General features: G+C 36.9%; 3 protein-coding genes across 3 annotated transcripts; 1 reads left to right on the top strand and 2 right to left on the bottom strand.

Annotated features, from left to right (window-relative positions):
- Nucleotides 1-1,560: 1,560 nt before the first annotated feature.
- On the bottom strand, nt 1,561-4,282 carry LOC120274061 (exocyst complex component EXO70H1-like). Its single transcript, XM_039280808.1, has one exon. The coding sequence runs from the start codon at nt 3,706-3,708 to the stop codon at nt 1,606-1,608; it is 2,103 nt and encodes a 700-aa protein (XP_039136742.1). The 5' UTR covers nt 3,709-4,282; the 3' UTR covers nt 1,561-1,605.
- A 3,045-nt stretch (nt 4,283-7,327) lies between these two features.
- Nucleotides 7,328-10,116, bottom strand: LOC120274166 (probable pectate lyase 4). Its single transcript, XM_039280937.1, has 5 exons — nt 9,830-10,116; nt 9,410-9,761; nt 8,372-8,582; nt 8,183-8,251; nt 7,328-7,866 (listed from the first exon to the last, which is right to left on the bottom strand). Exons 1-5 carry the CDS (start codon nt 10,071-10,073, stop codon nt 7,642-7,644), a joined length of 1,101 nt encoding a protein of 366 aa, XP_039136871.1. The 5' UTR covers nt 10,074-10,116; the 3' UTR covers nt 7,328-7,641.
- Nucleotides 10,117-14,023: 3,907 nt separating this feature from the next.
- On the top strand, nt 14,024-17,652 carry LOC120273680 (ankyrin repeat-containing protein ITN1-like). Its single transcript, XM_039280367.1, has 4 exons — nt 14,024-14,210; nt 14,303-14,800; nt 15,308-15,717; nt 16,318-17,652. The coding sequence occupies exons 1-4, from the start codon at nt 14,189-14,191 to the stop codon at nt 17,146-17,148; spliced, it is 1,761 nt and encodes a 586-aa protein (XP_039136301.1). The 5' UTR covers nt 14,024-14,188; the 3' UTR covers nt 17,149-17,652.
- Nucleotides 17,653-20,839: the final 3,187 nt, after the last annotated feature.

The following is a 20,839-nucleotide window of genomic DNA, read 5'->3' as shown; positions in this document are numbered from 1 at the left end:
GTAACCTTTTTGAAGAGATTTGTAAGGGGTGAGGATTTTATCTTCCCAAGCAAGCCCAGTGAAAAAGGGTGATTTTTTTGTTGGGCATCTAATTTTCCGAATCGCTTATAAAGTGGACGATGAATCCCTCCATCGATAATAAACTTGTAAAAAAAGATTTTTACCGAGAAGGTTCCACTTTTTATTCGGAGGCCAAGTGTAAAAAGTCTTCTAGTCCACTTGAGCAATCGGGGATTATCTCCAACGAGAAGTAAATTCATCGAATTCATCGTTGAAGAAGAGATTTTCGGGGAGTATACTTGTTCGTGAATCGACGAACCGTAATCCAAGGGAAAATACATTCATTAAAAAAAGAAGAGGCCAACGATCTTTCGGAGAAATCCCCGAGAACCACCTATCATACCAAAAAGTAGGTATTGGCTCCATTTTTTTAATAGTTTTTTGAGACGCAGTGCGAAAAAGTATTCAAGGAAGAGAGAATCCCCGCCCCAAAAAAGGATTTATTTCTTGGAGGCGAGTGAAAAAGAGGACATGTTGGGTTACTGGAAAAATAGTTAGCTTTAATAATTTTAACCCAATAGACATTAGGATTGGAAATAATTTTCCACCACCATTTTCCAAGCAAAGCACAATTGAAATCTTGGAGACTAAGAATTCCAGGGCGAAGGATTATCTCCAACCGCCCATTTTCCAAGCAAAGCACAATTGTATGAGATATTTATTAATTTAGTATAATGTAAATTTTGTGATGTTTATATGACCGACCTTCATTTACTCATATTGTGTTTGACATAAAATTAATTAATTTTGAGGCTTTGGTATGATAGTAAGGATTTAGCAACTCAACTTGATTTATAAAAATATCTTCTGAGTGTGCACATAATAGGATTCTAATCGCCTTACATGACATTTAATAGAAATTAATAATTCTCTGAGGGGTTATTAAGTCATACTATAACTAATGCACCATCTTATATATCAATCTTTTAACACTTTCTCTGTTTTTGTATATAAAAAATAATTAGTTTTTAAATTATGGATAAACTACTCTAATGCGTCCACCTACATACATTGTCTTTGACAAATTTTTAAGTTGGGGTATTTATGATAAAGAAGTAAAACATTGTCAAAAAGTAAAATTTGTATAAATAGCCAAAAGCTCATTTGGTTCAAGTAATTAATTGTACTAAAAACAAATCTCGTGTGAAATGGTGAGGATTCGAATCTTTTATTGGAAGAATTAATTCACGAGTGAAGTCGATAGCCCACACTCACGCGTCAAAAAAACAGACATTTGTCTTCCTTTTTAAAAAAAAATCTTGTAAATATTTGTGTTATATTTAGACGTGATATGAAGATGAATTTAGGGATATTGAGGCAGACGCTAACACTTATTTTTATGTTGGCTGTTGATATTTTTAATTTAAAGTTAACTGAAAGTTTCACTGTTTTAACTTTTAAGTAATTTAACATATAGTTTTTTTCACTAAAAATTTATATATATGTATTTAAAAAACCATTGTTTCAAATTATCATTAAATTTCAAAACACAAACATTCATCTTATTCGTTTTCACAACTTGCAACTCAAGCTGAAAGTTCCCTTTTAACGGGCCCGTGGGCTTACCTTAAACGAACCGTGACCCAAACCCGTTAAATTCTCAAAAAGACCCGAAACCCGAATCCACACATCATCAGGCGAGTAGTATCTAGCCACACTCATAGCGGGTTCCCGCGCTTCGCAGCACTTGTCATAAAGGATCCGATAACCCGGAACAATCGAACCCGCAATCGACGCCCTAACCTCTTCTCTCAACTCCGCATCCGCAATCACGCACTCTCCTTGCGATCTCATCGTCTCCTCAAACGCGACATTAAAAGCCCTAACCTTCTCCCACGCCTCTTCCGCCCCCGCGACGCCCTCGGCGGCCGCCGCCACCGCCGTTGTTCTCCCCCACGCGGCCCTCTGGTAGTTCCCGGCGTGTTGTCTCGCCGTTGCTGCTTGCTGCGCCACCCACTCTTCCCCCAGGATGAACCCTAGCTTGCTCTCCTTCACCTTCCGGCTGATGAACCAGAGATTGTTCGCGAGAAATAGGTATGTCATTGATCCTTCCTTGTATATCCCTGCCTTGGAATCCAGTTTGCAGATCAGCACCAAGAGAAGCCTGGCCAATCTCGCCGCCATTGTTGATCGGATCCCTTCGTTTGATGAGAAGGATGCCGTTGATGGCGATGATACCGTCCCATCGGAGTAGAAGGCTGAGGTCTGCGTCTGGATCGCCCCTTCCTCGAGGATCTCGGCCAGCGGTGCTTCGTAATCGGCGAGGGAGGTGATGTAGATCGTTGCGGAGCTGGTTAGCGGGTGGATTCCAGCTCCCGGCGGGGGGATTTTGGATGCGTCCTTCTGGATCGTTGACTCGAAGTCATTGAGTGTTGATCTCGTGGTTTCACTGAGTTTTTGGAGTGATGTTATAGCTTGGGATCGCACGGCGGCGGTTGATTCGAAGGAGAAAATGGTGGCTATATCCGAGCAGAGATCCGAGATCGTGTCGTAGAGTTCCAACATTCGAAACAACTTCTCCGGTGATCGCTTCGTCCTGGTCACTGATTCAGCAAATCCGAGGAACTGCACGGCGGCGTCTCTCGCGACATCGGCGAAGCACGACTCACGGATCGGTTCAGACCCTCCGAAGACGTGATCGCAAAGGATCCGCTCGCCGGAGAAGAGGGTTTTGACGGCGACCTTGGCGACGGAGGTCCAGCTCCTGATCTTGAGATCCAGAGCCTCCCATTCGAGCTTCTGGATTTGATTAGGAGCATGGTTTTCAAATCCAAGCCGGTAGAGGCCCTCATCAACAATGGATTTCCTGATGACTCTGTAGATTTGAACGCACTCCTTGCCGTACCCGGCGGAGATCATTGCGTCAGCGATGTCACGGAGATCGGTCATGGCGAGCGCCGAAGTGTTCTCAACCTCACTGATGAAATCCCCCGCCGCGCGGAGCTCTTCATCGGCGTCATCGCCGCCATCAGAGGCCACAGAGACCGAGGAGTTAGACGATTGGGTAGAAATCGATTCAGGGTCGAGGCGGTCGCGGTTCGCGGAGAGAATTTGGTAGAACTCGCGCTCGAGACGGCGCATGGCGGTTTGCATGAGCGTTTGGGCGCGCGCCAAGGAGTGGGATCGAGAGACGGAGGCGCCACCGTGCTCGCTCGAGACGAAGAAGAGCATAGCGGCCTGAAGCTCAGCAACTGCGCGGAGGAACTGGTGCGCCTCAGCGCGATCATCACTGAAAAGCCAGGTAATTTTAGCGTAGGGACTCGTGTTGTCGTCCCACTTGAGGACGATGGGCTCGGCCACGTTGATGTTCTCCTCCATTACCGTGGCCGAAACGCTCTGCTCCGTCGTCAAGTCATCGTGGTGGTGACGATGATGATGGCGGTGGTGATGGGGATGGAGATGGAGATGGAGATGGGATAGTATGCTCTTCATGCCATGCCGATGTTGATGATCATCATCATCAACGGCATGATCATGGTTGTGGACTTTGTGGTTGTGATCGAGATGATCTTGGGTATGGTGGTGGCGGGGAAGTAGCATGCTTAAGAAGCGATGATGGTGGTGATGATCATGGTGTGAATCATGATGATCATTATCATCGTTGCTGTGGTGATGGGAGAGGAGGTTTAGAATGCCTTTTTTAGTCATTTTAGGTAGTTAATGATCAGGCAGGTAGAGTTTGGACTGGTTCTGGTGTTGAAGTGGAGTGGAGATTGGAGACAGATATATATAAATTGGAGAGGCGGGAAGAGCCGCATTTGCATGAGTGATTGCTGTGAGGTGTGGTGTTGGTCAACTTATAAGCTAGTTATTTTTGGGAGGGAATCATATCATATCTTGCTATTATGGCTGGGTAGAAAATTCATTGATGACTTTTATTTAATAAGAATTCATCTTTTCAAATTTATAGGGGTGAAAGTGCATTTTTATATCTCTTGGTGGAATCAAAAGATCCGGGATTAATATTTAAATACATCATTGGAATTTAAAATATATCAAAATTAAGGAAATAGTATGCTAACGTATTAGCTACGTGGTGTGATTATTCAAATATTGCATCAGCATGCACTTGATATAATCTCGAAGGCCATAATAACATCAGTTTAGATTTCAAAGGTCTAGATGAAAAAATGCCAACTTTACAACAGAAAAAGTTTTATTTTATTCCACCACAAGTCAAAAATTGAAAAGTTTGAGTTCCTGATTTGTCCATTTTTTTTCTTTAGAAATTCATTGTCTAGAATTTTTTTGTATGTGGTTTCGAGTAATCTTTTTATTTTTATTTTTTAGAAAATTTACCCATTCCTCTTTTAGTTGTTACATTTTTGAAATTCTTCTTTATTTCTTTTTTTATTTATTGTATTAGAAAAATTTTATGCAACATTAAATAAATATTTTTAAATTTATTTTTTAATTTAATATATATGTACAATTTTCAATAAATCTTAATCAACTAAACATTAAATTATATACTAGTGAAATTTTAAATAGGAGTAGTTTTAGATAATAATGGAATTTTTTATAAAATATAAGTAATCAACTAACTTTTAATTATTATTTTTTTAATCTGTATAAATCATGTAAATATTACAAGTAAAAAAGAACTGAGGAAGTGTTAGTTATATAGGTAAAAAAATAATTACTCCTGCATTTTGGGAACAGCTTAGCACAACTTAAAAATTTTATACTGGTTGACGCATTAATATTTCTTGGATGCCATTTTCGGCCAAACGGTTCTACCTTCAGACGTTTTCAAACTCAGGCTTTGACTAATACCAGCTTTACACACATATATATATATATGTTTATATACTTGGCAGAGGTTTAATATGATAAAAGTTCTATATGTATGCGGTTTTTTAAGTAGTGTGACATGAGATGGAAAATACCTGATTTTCTACGTATAAGTTTGTGAGTGGAAGAGTAGTGGCAAAATATGTTTTATTTTATTTTATTTTGTTGTTTAATTTCGGAGTTCGTCCAAGTCTTTGGGAGCATGGCGAATGTGCTTTTCGCGGTCAGACTTGACGGCGGGCATTCACTGGGGGAGTATGGAACACGTGGCTGTTTTGAACCATTTGGTTAAGTAAGTTGCTCACTGTTCATACCGCTCGACCCGGTCAACATCCGGATAAAATAAGGTTTTTTTAATTTTATGCCAGTAAAGTAAAATAATCCGAGTCATGGTCTTGCAGTATAAAATAGTGCAGGCGAAGACCGAGGATTGGTTCATCGGTTGTAATTTATGTGATGCGTATCATGTTAATTATAAAATATTAAGTATTATTTAGAGCAGTTGATTGAGATACACTATCGACTACATTGGGAAAAATCTAGAATTATTGTTTGTTTAAGATTTGATAAAAGAGTATGTCAAACTAAAGGATTTATAGCTATAACTGTATTTGGTTCTATTGTAAAAAATAAGTGTGAGGCATTCAAAAGGTCTTAAGTTCAAGATTTGTTTAAAATAATAATGGTAACGGTCGGGTGTGGGATTTGCACAGTGCAATCCCCTCGTCCGTAGTTGAGAGTACTCGGATTGAATGATTAATTCTCAATTTGTAAGTATGCCCTTAATGTATGTAGTATTTATCACTTTCATGGAAAAAGTATGTTAATTAGATGAAGTAATTTTGTTTACCAAATAAGTATTCCAATTTTCAAAGGGATAATTAATTGCTTGAAGAGGACAGACAATCGCATCTCATGAGTCTTTATCACGTTGGTAACTTATCTGCGAAAACCGTTTGCTGTGGAAATTGTGTGGTCATTTGGAGGAAAGATGCACTATGGACAAGAGAAGCTTCTGAGAGTAGTGTAGTCAAGACGTTTGTGTTATTTTCATTCGCTGTGTTCAATTACCGGATTGGGATTGCGATTTGAAAGTATATAAAACCATGTGATAAGAATAAATTGAACCACCTAATATTATTTCACTGTCATGTATTATGTCTTTCAATGTTAAAGCATGTATTTCAATATAATTAAAATGAATCTGGGCTACTATTTATTTTCCCACTGTTATGAACTACATTTTCAATGTCCTCATAAAATGCATTTAGTTGGATTATAATTTTGGTTGAGGTGCACGTAGAGAATGAGTCATAACTCATAATGGTTAGTTGTAATCGTCATGTGTGTTGGGCTGAATTAAATCAAAGCCACTCATTTATTATTTCTCCATCATGTACTACATTTTCAATGCCTTTATGGAATGCATTTTATTAGATATATAGTCTCTTTCTATTTGTGCAATTTTGTATTAGGTTAGGATTTCCCTGAATTAGAGAATCGGGTCCGGATAGTTCATGTTTCCTATTGGCTATTGTCACACACACACACACACACACACACACACACACACACACACATATATATATATATATAAAATTAATTTTGTCACTAACTTAGCCGAAAGCCCGGGCTAGTCAAAAGGTCTGCTTGCTAATGTTGCTCTGAATCATGCAATATTTTTTTGGTTAGATTTAGAAATTTGGTCCAGGAGTTTTAGTCCAATCATACCGTTCCCTTCACGAAATTACCTACTTGGAATACACATCCTTCTAGAAGTTCTTTCTTTCATTATTATTATTATTATTATTATTAATGAAATTATACAATGTGGGAACCTTGAGAATGACTATACTCAATCTCGCAATTATTTCTCTGAGACCATATTTAAGTTTATTTTGAAGGATAAAATGACGTTTTGTTCTTTGCAGTGTATAATCTATGTATTATGGTTTCTCTTAATCTCTATTTTTAAATTATGTATATGTTGGTCATGTACCATATGACAGCAGTTGATGTAGATTTTTTTGGATTATATATATAAAAAAAATACAAAGAGTATTTTGAACAATACATGGATTACATGGACCAAAGATCCACTGTTTGAATGGGGTGAAATATGGGTTTTAAAATCTTATCCAAATTCTGTATTTAAAAATCTTTTGGATTTCAAAGTTACTACTAATTAAAAGCCTATTAGTAACTAGTAAATAAATACAAGGTTTGAGGTTTCTGCAATTTATGAAAATCAGAATTGGTTAACTCTTCATGACATTAGCAAATACCGTTGTCAATGCTAATTTCACAATCGAAGACCAACAATGGAAATATCTTCAGAGGCATTAAGAGCAAAGAAAAATTGAGGCACATCTGATGGTTATTTCTATACTTAATATCTCACTCCAACATCAGTTGATCATAATATCAAACTACATAGTCAATTATTAATCCAATAAAGACTTTGAACCATTCATTAATCCAATAAAGACTTTGAACCATTCATTTAATCCAATAAAAACTATGGTTTTCGAGACATGCAAGAACTCAACTAAGTATATATACATAAGCTCAGCCCCAGTATAGAACTTACTAATAATATACAGGTAGACAGGTCAAAGATAGATAATATTTAAATATATAGCTCATCAAACCAACACAAGCACAGAAAGATTAGAGCACTGGGTACCAAACACAAACATACCATGTCTACGTCCTCTCTCGGCTAAGTACCCCCAGAACTCTTATTTGTAGGCACAATCTCTCCAGATGGAAAGCATTTCTCATAGCTTAGTTTTCTGGAGGCCTTGTTATGGATTGCCATCCTGTACAGACTTGGAGAGTGTCTTTAAGTGCCATGGATGCCGGTTCCATTGTCCATGTCGGGTAATGTTCATGAGGTTTGAACACACTTGCTACACCGACACCTTCTAAAAGGTTGGGCTGGGCACCATTTAGAAAAAGGTCACCTTCAGACCTTACCCATCCAGCCACAGCTTCTTCTTTGTCTGCAGCCTGCAACAATGTTGCACCCACAACCATATAGACCAGATTGATGATCGACATAATATGAATTTCACATTATCTCTATTAAACTATAGCAGGTTCTGCGATACTAATTTTCTGGACATGATTTTGCAGGATGCAAACATGGTTATAGCCATAATAGTATATAAACACAAACCATGAACTAATATTTTAGAAAATGAACAGAGCATATATGTTCCTGTTGCTGGTTCTATTGAAACAAGGCAATAAATATTTAGCTTCTGCGATATCTATGCAATTTGTATAGGTCAATATTCATTTATCAGGTGAAGAAACATCATACCTTCTCTGTGTAGTACTGAAAAACCACCTTTTTCTGCCCTGCTTCATATATGTTGCACTGAGAGTGGATCTGAAATAGAATGTGCATATACATACATATATATATATATATAACCAGTTGATCAAATTGAATGAAAATGTACATAAGCTAACCAGTGCTTAAATGTAAATTTCTTTCATTCATACTGACCTGTGACTCTACACTAGCACAAACTGCATAGATGCCCCAATTCCTTGTGTAGTTGTTGTAAAGATGAACTTTACCAAATCTAACACGGGGATGGCGCTGTCGTGTCCCATTGAAAAAACAATGATGAATTGTGACCCGCATACATCTATCAGTAACATGGCTGCTGTCTGCTCCAATAAGCATTGTTTTATCGTGTTGTCCAAAGTGACATCTGTTCATCAATGGTACCATATAATATAAACCGTCAAAAACTAACAATAAGCTGATTGTTCTCATGCTTTGTCTACTTATATTCAATAGGTTAGTGGTCTTGCACTGCCTCAATGCTTGTTAAGTAGGAGCTAGCACAAAAGTAATTAAGGAACAATATTAACCAATACTCATAGTACTGAAGTTAAGTATGAATGGAAGTTACGCCCTTAAATTTCATAACCAACCAATACTCATGGTGCTGAAGTTAAGTATGACTGGAAGTTATACCCTTAAATTACATTACGAACCAATACTCAGGGTGCCACCGTTAAAGAATGAATGGAAGTTATTATACCCTTAAACTTACATTATCAACCAATACTCATGGTCCTTAAGTTAAGTATGAATGGAAGTTATACCCTTAAATTACATTATCAAGCGATATTCATGGTGCCAACTGCAACATTAAGTATGAACGAAAGTCATACCCTTAAATTTGGAATCAAAACTAAAATGCAGCTAATGCAGCTATCCAGGATCTTCATTCACCTTTCAAAGGCATTATGTACACTTGCATCAAGCATAATCAATGAAGATTGCAAATTTCATCAATGGTAGATGAAGATGGAAGTTGAATCTCACAAATATCCAAGTGATCACAACTCTAATCCATACATCATTGTTACAAAATAATCAGCACAATTGCATGCATTGCAAAATCTCTAAATTCAATCAATGGTCCAAAACTAGAGAATGAAAATGCATCAAAGACACCAATGCATATATATATAAAGAACAACCACCAATGCATCAGAGACACAAATCCATAATCAACAACTAGTTTACCTAGAAATCGTAATATCAGTGCTCTCCCTTGTGATATCAATCAAGCCATCATCATAATCACGCAAGCTACAGCGATCAATCCAGATATGCCGAGACTTAGGTTTGATCTGAATCCCATCAACATCATGCCCTCTCCCACCTTCAAACTCCAAATTGCAAACAATCACATGCTCGCACTCCTTGAGCTGCAATCCCTTCCCCGTCAACCGAATCCTCTGCCCACGCCCATCGATCGTCTTATAAGACGAAACCCTAAGATAAGAAGACAGATGAATCGTCCCAGAAACCTCAAAGACGATCCATAGCGGCTCCTTTCTACGGCATCCATAGCGGAGAGATCCATGGCCATCATCTAAACATTCAGGAAGATAGATCGGCATAAAAGCGAATGGAAAATGGGAATGAGGAGCATGAAGGTACCGGCGAGAGAAGTGACGTAGTAGATCGGGCCATGGAGACCGCCGATGGCGTGGCGGCCAAAACCTTCAGCCTGGCCAGCGAGGGAGCGGAGGTTGGCATCGACATGGGAGTAGGGAAGCGCCGGCATCGCCGGCGCCGGCGAGGGATCCGGAGGACGAGGAGGAGGAGGGTGGGGGAGAGGGAAATGGGGATTGGGATTGGGATTGGGATCGGGGCGAGCTCCGGAGGAGCAAATGGTTCCCATCTCCGGGATGAGATCGTGAGATAGAATGAGTGAGTGTTATTATGGGCCTTATTTTAGTGGTGATTTGATTTTGTGGCTTTTATTTTGACGTTTGAAAGCAGGCCGGGCCCATTGAGGGCCTTGTTTTTGATTCTTGTTGTCTGCCTTTCCTTTTATAGCAGTAAGCTTTTTTTTTTGGTTAAAATAATGTCCTGTGGGACTTCATTCTTGGTCCCTTCATTTTCAAGCCAAAATGGGTTCTTCCATTGCTCATCGATGTCTTGCCCTAGAGCTCTATGCAGCCCCCATTGATCGGGATGTTGTCGAAACTCGATTATTATGATAACTTCTATATTGGTAGTCTTGACTCAGAGTATTAACTTTGACAAATTTACAAGAGTTAAGAGTTCAATTGGAATCAATCAATTAAAAAAATGTATTATAAGGAGAGTATTAGAATTTAGAAGAACTAATAAGATTAAGATTGAGAGGGAACATAATTGTGAAAATCTATCGACCTCCAAAGATATAGATTTTTATTATCATATTAGAATATAATTATAATAATAATTTTTTAAAAAAAAATAGTTAGATTTGATATTTAAATTTTATAACCTGTTCAAATAAATACATATTTAGTATTTAAATTTTATACCTTTTTAAATAAATATATATTGATCAAAATAAAATAGTTAATGTATGTAATCAAACTACTACCATAATAATTTACGTATTTGAGAAAAAAATTATTATTGATAAAAATGTACATCACTGTAAATGTCAATGTTTCACATGGACATATTTAATGGGTTGATAAAGTGAAATATAGCATTGCTCATGCATTCACATTTATTAAATAATTCACTTCCAACATTACGTAAAATGCAATATATAAGTTTCTATGTTCATTTATGTAAAAGTAAAACAATTATGAAAGATTTATGCTAATTATACACTCAAATATTTGATTAAAAAAACAGCTATTTAGACATGGAAATTACCTCCGAAAGATATCCACTTCATAGAATTAGTGACTACATGTAAAATATCCAAAATATATTTTTGCACATGATATTAATATATAAACATTTAAAAACACAATTAAGGAAAAAAGGAAAAGAAAAAGAAAGCAAAAGGCAAAGTAGTAACCAAAGTCAAAAAACTAGTTGTGAAAATAGTGCCAAATTGTGAAAAATGAGAATATATGAATGGATGAGAACAATGGAAGAAAAAAAAAACAAAAACAAGAAACTGGTTGGATGAGTCCAAATTTGTGTACAATAGATAAAAGTATTATATAGCTCACAATTTAGTCTTTTTCTTGCTTTCATGATCACACTGAAAAAGAAAATTTTTTCAGTTGCCAAGCTTTTTTACTATAACATAAACTGAAGGTTTTTTTTAACTGTTATAAGTATTAAAAGAAAATAATCTAATGACTTTGGAGACTACAATAATAATTTCTGAAAAATGTTTTGTAGGTTATTACAACAGTACCAGTGTTATTTGATGAAGAAAAATTATCATCAACCATTGCCGTAAGATATAGTTAATGGAGGTAATTAATAATATTAATTGACTAATCTGCACCGATATCAAATAAATAAATAAATAAATAATTTCAAATTTTCTCATTAATAAAAAATATATAAACTATAAATTTTAAACAAAATTTTGAACCTGATTATTGCTAAAATTGTTTTTTATTTTTTATTTGTAAAATTAACCTATAATTATTGTTTGGATAAATGCAGCTTATGATTCTCGAAATCCTACACTTGAGTCATTACTGATGATCAAGATGAGCCCTTGACTTTGTGGGGCCTTTGACCTCTATGCCGGGTGGATCCCATAGCTCATTGAATGAAACTCCAAATATTTGATTGATGGCTACTTTTGTCACATGTTTTTCTGTTTGTTTTTCGATATATCTTTTATGTCTTCCCTCTACCTTAGTGGTTTATTTTGTATTTTTGTCTCTTCTTGTTGTTGTTATTTTCTTTCATTTAGTTTTTTTCTTCCTTGTTTTCTGTAGTTTATTTTTTTCTTTGTCATGTGCTGTTTTATTTTCAATAAATTTGTAGTTCATTCACATTTGTATAAAAAAAATGATGTGGCAATTAGAAAATAATATTGAATTAGTGAAAAATCAGTGTTATAAAAATTATTATTTTTTTATGGTGATAATTTTAATATCATCGTATTATAAAAATTGGGGAAATACAAGGGTAAAGTGAATTTTTAATACCCCTCCGTCTCAATTTATCTTAATCTCAAAGAGTAAGAAAACAGTTAGACTTAGGAATTTCATGTAAATAGTTTTTTTAAATATTTTTTTATTCATTTCTCACTCTTCATCCGCTATTGATATCTTAGTTTTTCTCTTTTACCCAATTCTCTTTCCCTTTTCTCACAAACGCACACTCTCTCTCCAATTTTTACTCTAGTATTCTTTATTAAAAATTTATTATTTTTATGCACATTAATTTTTTTTGGAACCAAATAATGCTATTTTTATGCACATTAATTTTTTTTGGAGAAAAAAAATTTAATGTGCATAAAAATAGAAACATGCGTGTGTAATACTCCATCAGAATCAATTTTAAAAGAAAGTGTTATATGTTTTACTTTTGATTTATTTGAAGGTTATATTTTAATATTACAATAGTAGTGGGAGTATTGAGGATAATGTATTTAAACAAATTTATAAAATAAATTTTTTAAAAATAAGATTTTAAAATAGTTATGTGGGCATATAATTTATAATTTTAGATAAAAAAAAGCCTCCACAAATTGACCAACATGATGTGTCGGATGGAATTCTGAACCATGGGGTGATGACAAGACAAACCTATCAATAATTTATGGACACACTTAGATCACAAAGACAAATGAGACAATAATATTATATAAAATTTTCCACGTGCATTTTTATTCACTCACGTGTTCTTTCTTGCTCTTTATTTTTAGTCACACAAATTTCAACCAATATATATGTATGTGTATATAGATATTATATATATATTTTGCACTTCGCCCGCCATGAATTCTCCGCAAATTGACAACCATTACATAGCCTAATGTAAGTCATATTAAATGATGGATGAGTAATACAAGATTAAATCTTTATGTCGCAGTATTATGTAACAAAACTATACATAAATATTATAAATATAATATCAGTATTATTTATTAACTGTTCACCAAATTCTTTGTAAGAGAAATCTTATATAGGGTTTACAAATGTGGAATTGTGATTTTTGATGTATCACCTTATATATTAGTCAACTTTTATATGGTAAATTTTTTGGAATTATAATTGGTGCACTATTGTATTTATCTGTCTCTTTCACAGCACTGGTCACCATTAGTTGAATCTTTGTGTCACAATATTGTATAAAACTATACATAAATATTATAAATACAATATCAGTATTATTCATTAACTGTTCACCATTTTTTTTTGTAAGAGAAATCTTATATAGGGTTTATAACTGTGGAATTGTGATTTTTGATATATCACCTTATGTGTTAGTCCATTTCTATATGATAAGTTTTTTGGGATCATAATTGATGCACTATTGTATTTATCTGTCTATTTCACAGCATTAGTCACCATTAGTTGAATCTTTGTGTCGCAGTATTGTATAAAACTATACATATATATTATAAATACAATATCAGTATTATTCATTAACTGTTCACCAAATTATTTGTAAAGAGAAATCTTATATAGGGTTTATAACTTTGGAATTATGATTTTTGATGTATCACCTTATGTGTTAGCTTGTTTTTATATGGTAAATTTTTCAGGATTATAACTTATGCACTACTGTATTTACTTGTCTCTTTCACAGCACTTGTCACCATTAGTTAAAAAAATAATAATAATGAAAATTACATGAAAGTCCTTGGACTTTTAAAGAAAGAGAATAATTCCCCACAAGAGAATTGAGAGATAGAGAGAGAGAGAGAGAGAGAGAGAACACCGTACGTTTCTCATTCCCCGCGCTTTCCTCCCTCCTTCCCCGCGATGTCTCGATCCCCCCAAATCCAATTCCCTATGCTTCAAAAGCCCTAGCTGCCCCCAAATCCTAGCCGCCCTTATTCGCTCCATCTAGGGTTTCATCTCCGCCATGGGCCTCCAAATCGAGAAGGGTACTTCCGATTTCACACCTTTTGCTGCTTTCTTTGTTGAATTTTGATGTTTTTTTGGGTGATTTTTTGATTATTTTTTTTTGATGGATTAGGAGTGAGGGATCTGGAGATGGGGTTGACGACGCCGTCGCCGAGCACGTCGGCGACATCATCGTTGCCTTCTCCTTCGCCTGCGCCGTCGCCGACGACGGCGCCGGCGTTGGTGCTGTCGAACTCCGGGAAACGGATGGATCAGTCGGGGAAGAAGAAGTATGTGAAACAAGTCACGGGGAGGCACAACGATACTGAGCTCCACATAGCGGCCAAACGCGGGGACCTCGCTGCTGTGCGCCAGATACTCAGAGAGATTGATGCGCAGATGACGGGGACTGCTAGCGGGGCTGATTTCGATGCTGAGGTCGCGGAAATCCGGTCAGCGATGGTCAATGAGGTAAACGAGGTTGATGAGACGGCGCTCTTTGCTGCTGCTGAGAGAGGGTTTCTGGATGTTGTGGTTGAGCTGTTGAAGTACTCGGATAGAGAGAGCATAGCGAGAAAGAACCGATCAGAGTATGATGCGCTTCATGCGGCCGCCAAAGAAGGGCATAAAGGTGAGGGGGAAACACTAAGCATTTAAAGATATTTCTAAGCTTATATATTTGCTTATAGTGTTCTCTAGTAATCTTTTATTTTATTTTATTTTATTTTCAATTTTAGCTGTAAATTTTTTTTTCTTGTATTTTATTGTATAATTGATATCTTTCTTGTATTACTTATGAGGCCTGATGATAAATTTCGTTGCTTGTTGTAGCTGATCTTCATTAGAGAATAACATGAACTGAGAATAGTGTTCAAGTGTAATTTTGATTAATCTCAATGATGGGAATGATGTTGTGAGCCAAACACTTGGCTTAAGATGGAAATATTCGACCTTTACTTTGTATTGTTCTGTATGGCAGTCTTTGGCCTATATTCTGAGAAGATTGTTTTTGCATGCTGTTGAAATAATTCTTAAGTTTTAGATAACAATGAGTAAGATGCTTCACAATTTACTGCTTTTTTGTCAATTTGATTTTGCCCCTGGCATGGTATATACGTTGCTAACTCATTATGTGCAGATGTTGTCCAGGTGCTTCTAGACCATGACCCAACATTAAGCAAAACATTTGGCCCTTCAAATACAACTCCCCTGATTCAAGCTGCTACAAGGGGCCATACTGAGGTGGTTAATCTACTATTAGAACAGGACTCTAGCATGATTGAGTTATCTAAAGCCAACGGCAAAAATGCTCTGCATTTTGCTGCCCGGCAAGGACATGTTGATATTGTGAAAGCGTTGCTTGATAAAGATCCACAGCTTGCCCGAAGGACCGACAAGAAAGGACAAACTGCTTTACACATGGCAGTGAAAGGAACAAATTGTGATGTTGTTAAATCTCTTGTAGAGGCTGATCCTGCTATAGTGATGCTACCAGACAAGTTTGGAAATACAGCCTTGCATGTGGCAACAAGAAAAAAAAGAGCAGAGGTATTTGCATATGGTGTTCATGCTTCATAATATATTACTGGCATAAAAGTTGCTTTATGGTGTTTGTAACTTTGTATGCTGTGGCAACAATCTATGACACTTTTGCTTTGTTTTGTTTATATTAGCCGCAATGCTTTATTTTGTGATTGGGCAATCACTATTAAGCCTTTCTCCATCTTCATTTTCTTTGCATGTGGATGTTAGCTGAATTTTCTGTTTTCAATCCAACAGTTTCTGTAAATTCTAGAAATGAATATTTACTATAATCTGAAATTTAGTTGATTATGACGAAGAAATAAATTAGGTACGGTTGATCTCGATTGTTTGACATTCTTTTATGGTTGTAAATTGTGGTGTTTATGCTTCATAAGTTCATCTGTCATTACTGTTTAGGTTGTCTTAATTATCTGTAGAGTGTCTGCTGCCACAGCTGCCATGGCTTATTGATCCATTGTGCTAAAGGTTGATTTTTTTTTTTTAAAAAAAAAAAATCTTATCCTGTTTTATCCCAAACTCTGATTGTGCCGTGGCATATATGATGTAGTTATAAATCATTATAATTTGCTTTTGCTTTTTCTAATTTCAATTTCTCTTCTGCAGATAGTAAGTGTTCTTTTACTCCTTCCAGACACCCATGTGAATGCTTTGACGCGAGATCACAAAACAGCCTATGACATTGCTGAAGGACTCGCCCTTTCTGAAGAATCTGCTGACATAAAGGAATGTTTAGCACGTTATGGTGCAGTCAGAGCAAATGAGCTAAATCAACCCAGAGATGAACTGAGGAAGACTGTAACTGAAATTAAGAAGGATGTTCATACACAGCTGGAACAGACGAGGAAAACCAATAAGAATGTCCATGGCATTGCCAAGGAGCTTAGGAAGCTCCATCGTGAAGGCATCAATAATGCCACTAACTCTGTCACTGTTGTTGCTGTGCTCTTTGCAACTGTTGCGTTTGCTGCTATCTTTACTGTACCTGGTGGAAACCTTAACAATGGTGTAGCAGTAGCTATCAACACCGTCTCTTTCAAGGTCTTCTTCATCTTCAACGCCATAGCTCTTTTTACCTCATTGGCTGTTGTGGTGGTTCAAATAACTCTTGTCAGGGGAGAAACAAAGTCTGAGAGGCGGGTTGTTGGGGTGATCAATAAATTGATGTGGTTGGCTTCTGTGTGCACTACTGTTGCTTTCATCGCCTCCTCGTATATCGTTGTTGGGCGGCGTTTCCAGTGGGCAGCAATTCTAGTTACATTGATTGGGGGAGTGATAATGGCTGGTGTATTGGGTACCATGACATATTTTGTTGTGAAATCTAAGCGCAGCCGGTCAATCAGGAAAAGGAGGAAGTCATCTAGGAGTGGTTCAAACTCATGGCATCCTAATTCAGAATTCTCTGATTCCGATATTAATCCAATTTATGCCATTTGAAGTCCGGGCTTCAGGTTCCCTCTTGCTCACATCAGACCATGGTTTAATCCTGTTTTGAAGATGCAACGCAATCTCAAATGCTTAGTTTTCTATCTATGCATGACCAACGACTGCTAACATTACCCTAGCACAAGTGCGAAGAGTACTGTAATTTGTGATGACCAATACTATCTGTAAGCATGTATTCACAGAAACACCAGCATGTTACTTATTTGGCCTTTTGATTTAAATGTATGCTGGGTAGATATAGAGAAGTTGCTTCTTATTCAATTGTTGCATGTATTATCCTGCATGAAAGCCATGGGCCAGTCTGAACTTTGCTTTGAATTGAGTATTGTCAGCAGCTTGTTGCATGCATTATCCTTTTCCTTTTCTGTAGAGGTTGTTTGAAACAGTTGCATTTGGGAGGTTTGAGCAATCCTTGTACTTAATTTTACAATGTGTCTATATTGGTTTATGTATGATGTTAATGGTTAATAGATTTAGCCGCTACATTTCTTTTTTGCTTGACCCTGTTGCATCAAAGAACTTCATGATCAGAACATGTACAACTCTGTTTTGGGTGAAACCTGAGCCTCAACCTTGATTTTATGTTGATATGGTTCTTGATAAGAATGCCATTCATGATATGGTGGATATATGCTTGATGAAAGTGGACAAATTACATTCATTGTATTTTGATGGTGGATGATTATGGGTTTTTTTTTAATGTGTATCTTAAATTTTGTACACTTCTGCAAATATATTTTGAATTGAATTCAATTAAACTAATAGTTAACTAATTGTGCATGTGAATGCAGTTTCATTTAGAATTTTTTTAAAAATCTTTTTTCATGAAAATAGATAAACCACTTTAAGAAGAAGAAAAGATATAATATAAAATATCATCCCTTCACAAGGGTATCCCATTCTCTCCCAACTCAAAAGCTGAAGGCCTGAATAATGTCTATGGTGTTTCTACATTTCTATTAAAAGAAAGGGAGAACATGATAAAAGCAAACTGATCCAATAAAAAAAAAACATAAAACATAAAATGACTACTAAGCTTCAAATCAACTGTATCATGCATACTATTCATATATTAAATATTGCAACATGTTCTTCAATCAAGGTACAATCTCGTCATTATCAATATTGCATACTGTTTATCTTAAGAAGCCAATACAATACCATTAATTATTAATTATTAGTAGCAAGCAGAGCTCCGATCAACCTTAGTTTCATCTTCACCAAATTCCTCCTGAACTTTGATACGGCCACAGCAACCATTACATAAACCTTGTCAAATAAATAATCCACAAATCTAAAATAAGCATACCTCCACATCTTATTGAACAGAATTATGCCGAACATTGTCCAGAAACCAACCGCAAAACCTGATACCAAACCAATATATATCCAAAGCATTCCATCATTTCCACTTTCATCTTCTTCTTCATCTTCATTTCGGCTTGTAACATAACTTGTGCAGTTCTTTTGCAATGGAGATCCACAAAGATTGAGATTACCAACATAGATGGATGGATCATCAAAAGTTGTCAAATGGTCAATAAACGGAATTTCTCCTGACCAGTTAATTGTAAGACAAGTTCAAGTGACCGAGTGAATCCAGTGAAGACAGGCTTGTCGGAATAGGTCCAGTAAGGTTATTTTTTGAAAGATCAAGAGACTCTAGTGATCTCATAAGACCAATATCTGCAGGAATTTGACCGGTCAGCTGATTACCTGATAAATCCAAGCTTTGCAAGGCAAGCAAGTCAGGTATTTCTTCAGGGATTTGGCCTGACAAATGGTTGGCGGAGAGATCCATGAGTCTTAAAAATGAAAGCAACTTGCCGAACTGGAAGTTTCCCCCTTTTGTTTTCACAGACATGTTCAAGTATGGGTTGAATGATGTGTTGAGGATGTTTGATCAGACACTTCACTGAAGCCACTGAGGCTTGCTCCCCAGGTTTCCTGCACTCACTCTCAGTCTCCAGCTCACTCTCCACCACAGCCGAAGAGATTTCAATTCAGCACTGAATTGGGAATCACATCAAGTTAAATTTATCTTATTGTTGTATTTACTTTCACTGTATGTTTGTATTCTTATGTTTCAATTGTTCTGGTTGTATGAACTATGCTGCTTCACTGGCATGCATATCAGTTGTTTGTTTAAATGCTTGAATGAATTAATGAAACGGTAGTAAGGAATTTCAGAGCATCTGATTTATCTCCTTCCTTTTTACATTTCTTCCTTCATTCCATTGTTATATTAAGAACTCATTTCGAGTGTGAAATCTGAGTGTTTTGTGAGAGTTCATTCACATTCTTTTTCACCCGATCCTAACAGTGGTATCAGAGAACAGTTAGAATGTCTGGCTCTTCATCTGCACGGGATGCCAATGTCCCATTCTTCAAAGGAGAAAACTATAATCTCTGGAGCTTGATGATGAAGACGATGTTCAGGTCCAAGGATCTGTGGACACTAGTGGAGAAAGGATTCAGCGAAGAAGGTGACGGAGCTCGTTTGAATGAATGTATTAAAAAGGATGCAAAGGCCTTGTATCTCATTCAACAGGCTCTAGACACCAGAATCCTTGTGAGAATCTCAGAAGCTAAAACAGCAAAGCAAGCTTGGGAAACCATCAAAACAGAATTCCAAGGAAATACAACTAATCAAACTGTCCAGATTCATTCTCTTCAACGGGAATTTGATGCTGTCAAGATGAAGCATGGAGAAACAGTCCAAGATTATATTAGCAAGGTCCTGGACATTGTATACCAGATTAGAGCTATGAAAGAAGAACTCCCGTAGAAGACTGTTGTGTCCAAACTCTTGAGAGGTCTCACATCAAGGTTCTCTCAGGTGGTTCACTCCATCATATCCGCAAAAGACCTCAGCACTCTCACGGTAGAAGAACTCAGTGGCTTGTTGAAGAACCATGAGTCCATACTAAATATCGAAGGAGAACAACATCAGGAAGGAGAAAAAGCTCTTCACATTGGAAGAGGATATGCTCAAGCCGGAGGAAGAGGACGTGGTCGTCAGTACAACAGAGGAAGAGGAAGAGGGCGGCAGAAGCTTTCGATCGTCGGGTCGCATGGAGGATAGTCGCCCAAATAGAAGGTAGCAAGACACACAAAGATGTTCAATGCTTTGTGTGCAAGAAATTTGGGCATGTGAAAGCCCGGTGTTGGTATAGAAACGAGAAGCCAACATTGTAAAAAGAAGAAAAAGGAGAAAGGAAAAGAAAAGAGGAGACAGTTGCATTTATGGCCATTAGTGAAGAAAGCGAGAAAAGCAGGGAGGAGTTTGGCTCATTGATAGCGGTTGCTCCGACCCATATGACCGGGAGATGTGAATGCTTCAAAGTCTTGAAGCGATTCCCATGTCGATCAATCACGATGGGAGATGGGAATGCTCTCAAAGTCGAGGGAATTGGAAGTGTGGTTCTCTGTTCAAGCAGAGAAGACTAACTACCTTGAATGATGTGCAATTCGTCCCCAACCTTGCTCATAACCTATTAAGCGTTGGACAATTAATGGATTCCGGGTATGATGTTGAGTTCACCGAAGGAGTGTGCAACATCAAGAATGTCGAATCCAAAGCTCGAATAGCACAGGTATGCATGACCACCCACAACCTTTTCCCTTTGGAAGCAGATGATGTCGGATTTGCCTATTCGGCATCAAATTGGAGAGGTCTCCC

Source organism: Dioscorea cayenensis, chromosome 12 (assembly GCF_009730915.1).
Source record: "Dioscorea cayenensis subsp. rotundata cultivar TDr96_F1 chromosome 12, TDr96_F1_v2_PseudoChromosome.rev07_lg8_w22 25.fasta, whole genome shotgun sequence".
Taxonomy (NCBI): domain Eukaryota; kingdom Viridiplantae; phylum Streptophyta; class Magnoliopsida; order Dioscoreales; family Dioscoreaceae; genus Dioscorea; species Dioscorea cayenensis.
Note: the sequence above shows the minus strand (reverse complement) of the source record. Positions and strands in the feature narration are given on the sequence as shown.

Bases quoted from the DNA above. Each gene is read 5' to 3' on its own strand.
- LOC120274061 (XM_039280808.1), bottom strand. From the start codon at position 3,708: ATGACTAAAAAAGGCATTCTAAACCTCCTCTCCCATCACCACAGCAAC.
- LOC120273680 (XM_039280367.1), top strand. From the start codon at position 14,189: ATGGGCCTCCAAATCGAGAAGG. The intron at 14,801-15,307 runs GTGAGGGGGAAA...CATTATGTGCAG, and splicing joins CGCCAAAGAAGGGCATAAAG to ATGTTGTCCAGGTGCTTCTA. The intron at 15,718-16,317 runs GTATTTGCATAT...TCTCTTCTGCAG, and splicing joins CAAGAAAAAAAAGAGCAGAG to ATAGTAAGTGTTCTTTTACT.
- LOC120274166 (XM_039280937.1), bottom strand. From the start codon at position 10,073: ATGGGAACCATTTGCTCCTCCGGAGCTCGCCCCGATCCCAATCCCAAT. The intron at 9,762-9,829 runs GTACCTTCATGC...CTGAATGTTTAG, and splicing joins CTACGTCACTTCTCTCGCCG to ATGATGGCCATGGATCTCTC. The intron at 7,867-8,182 runs GTATGATGTTTC...ACATTGTTGCAG, and splicing joins TTCAGTACTACACAGAGAAG to GCTGCAGACAAAGAAGAAGC.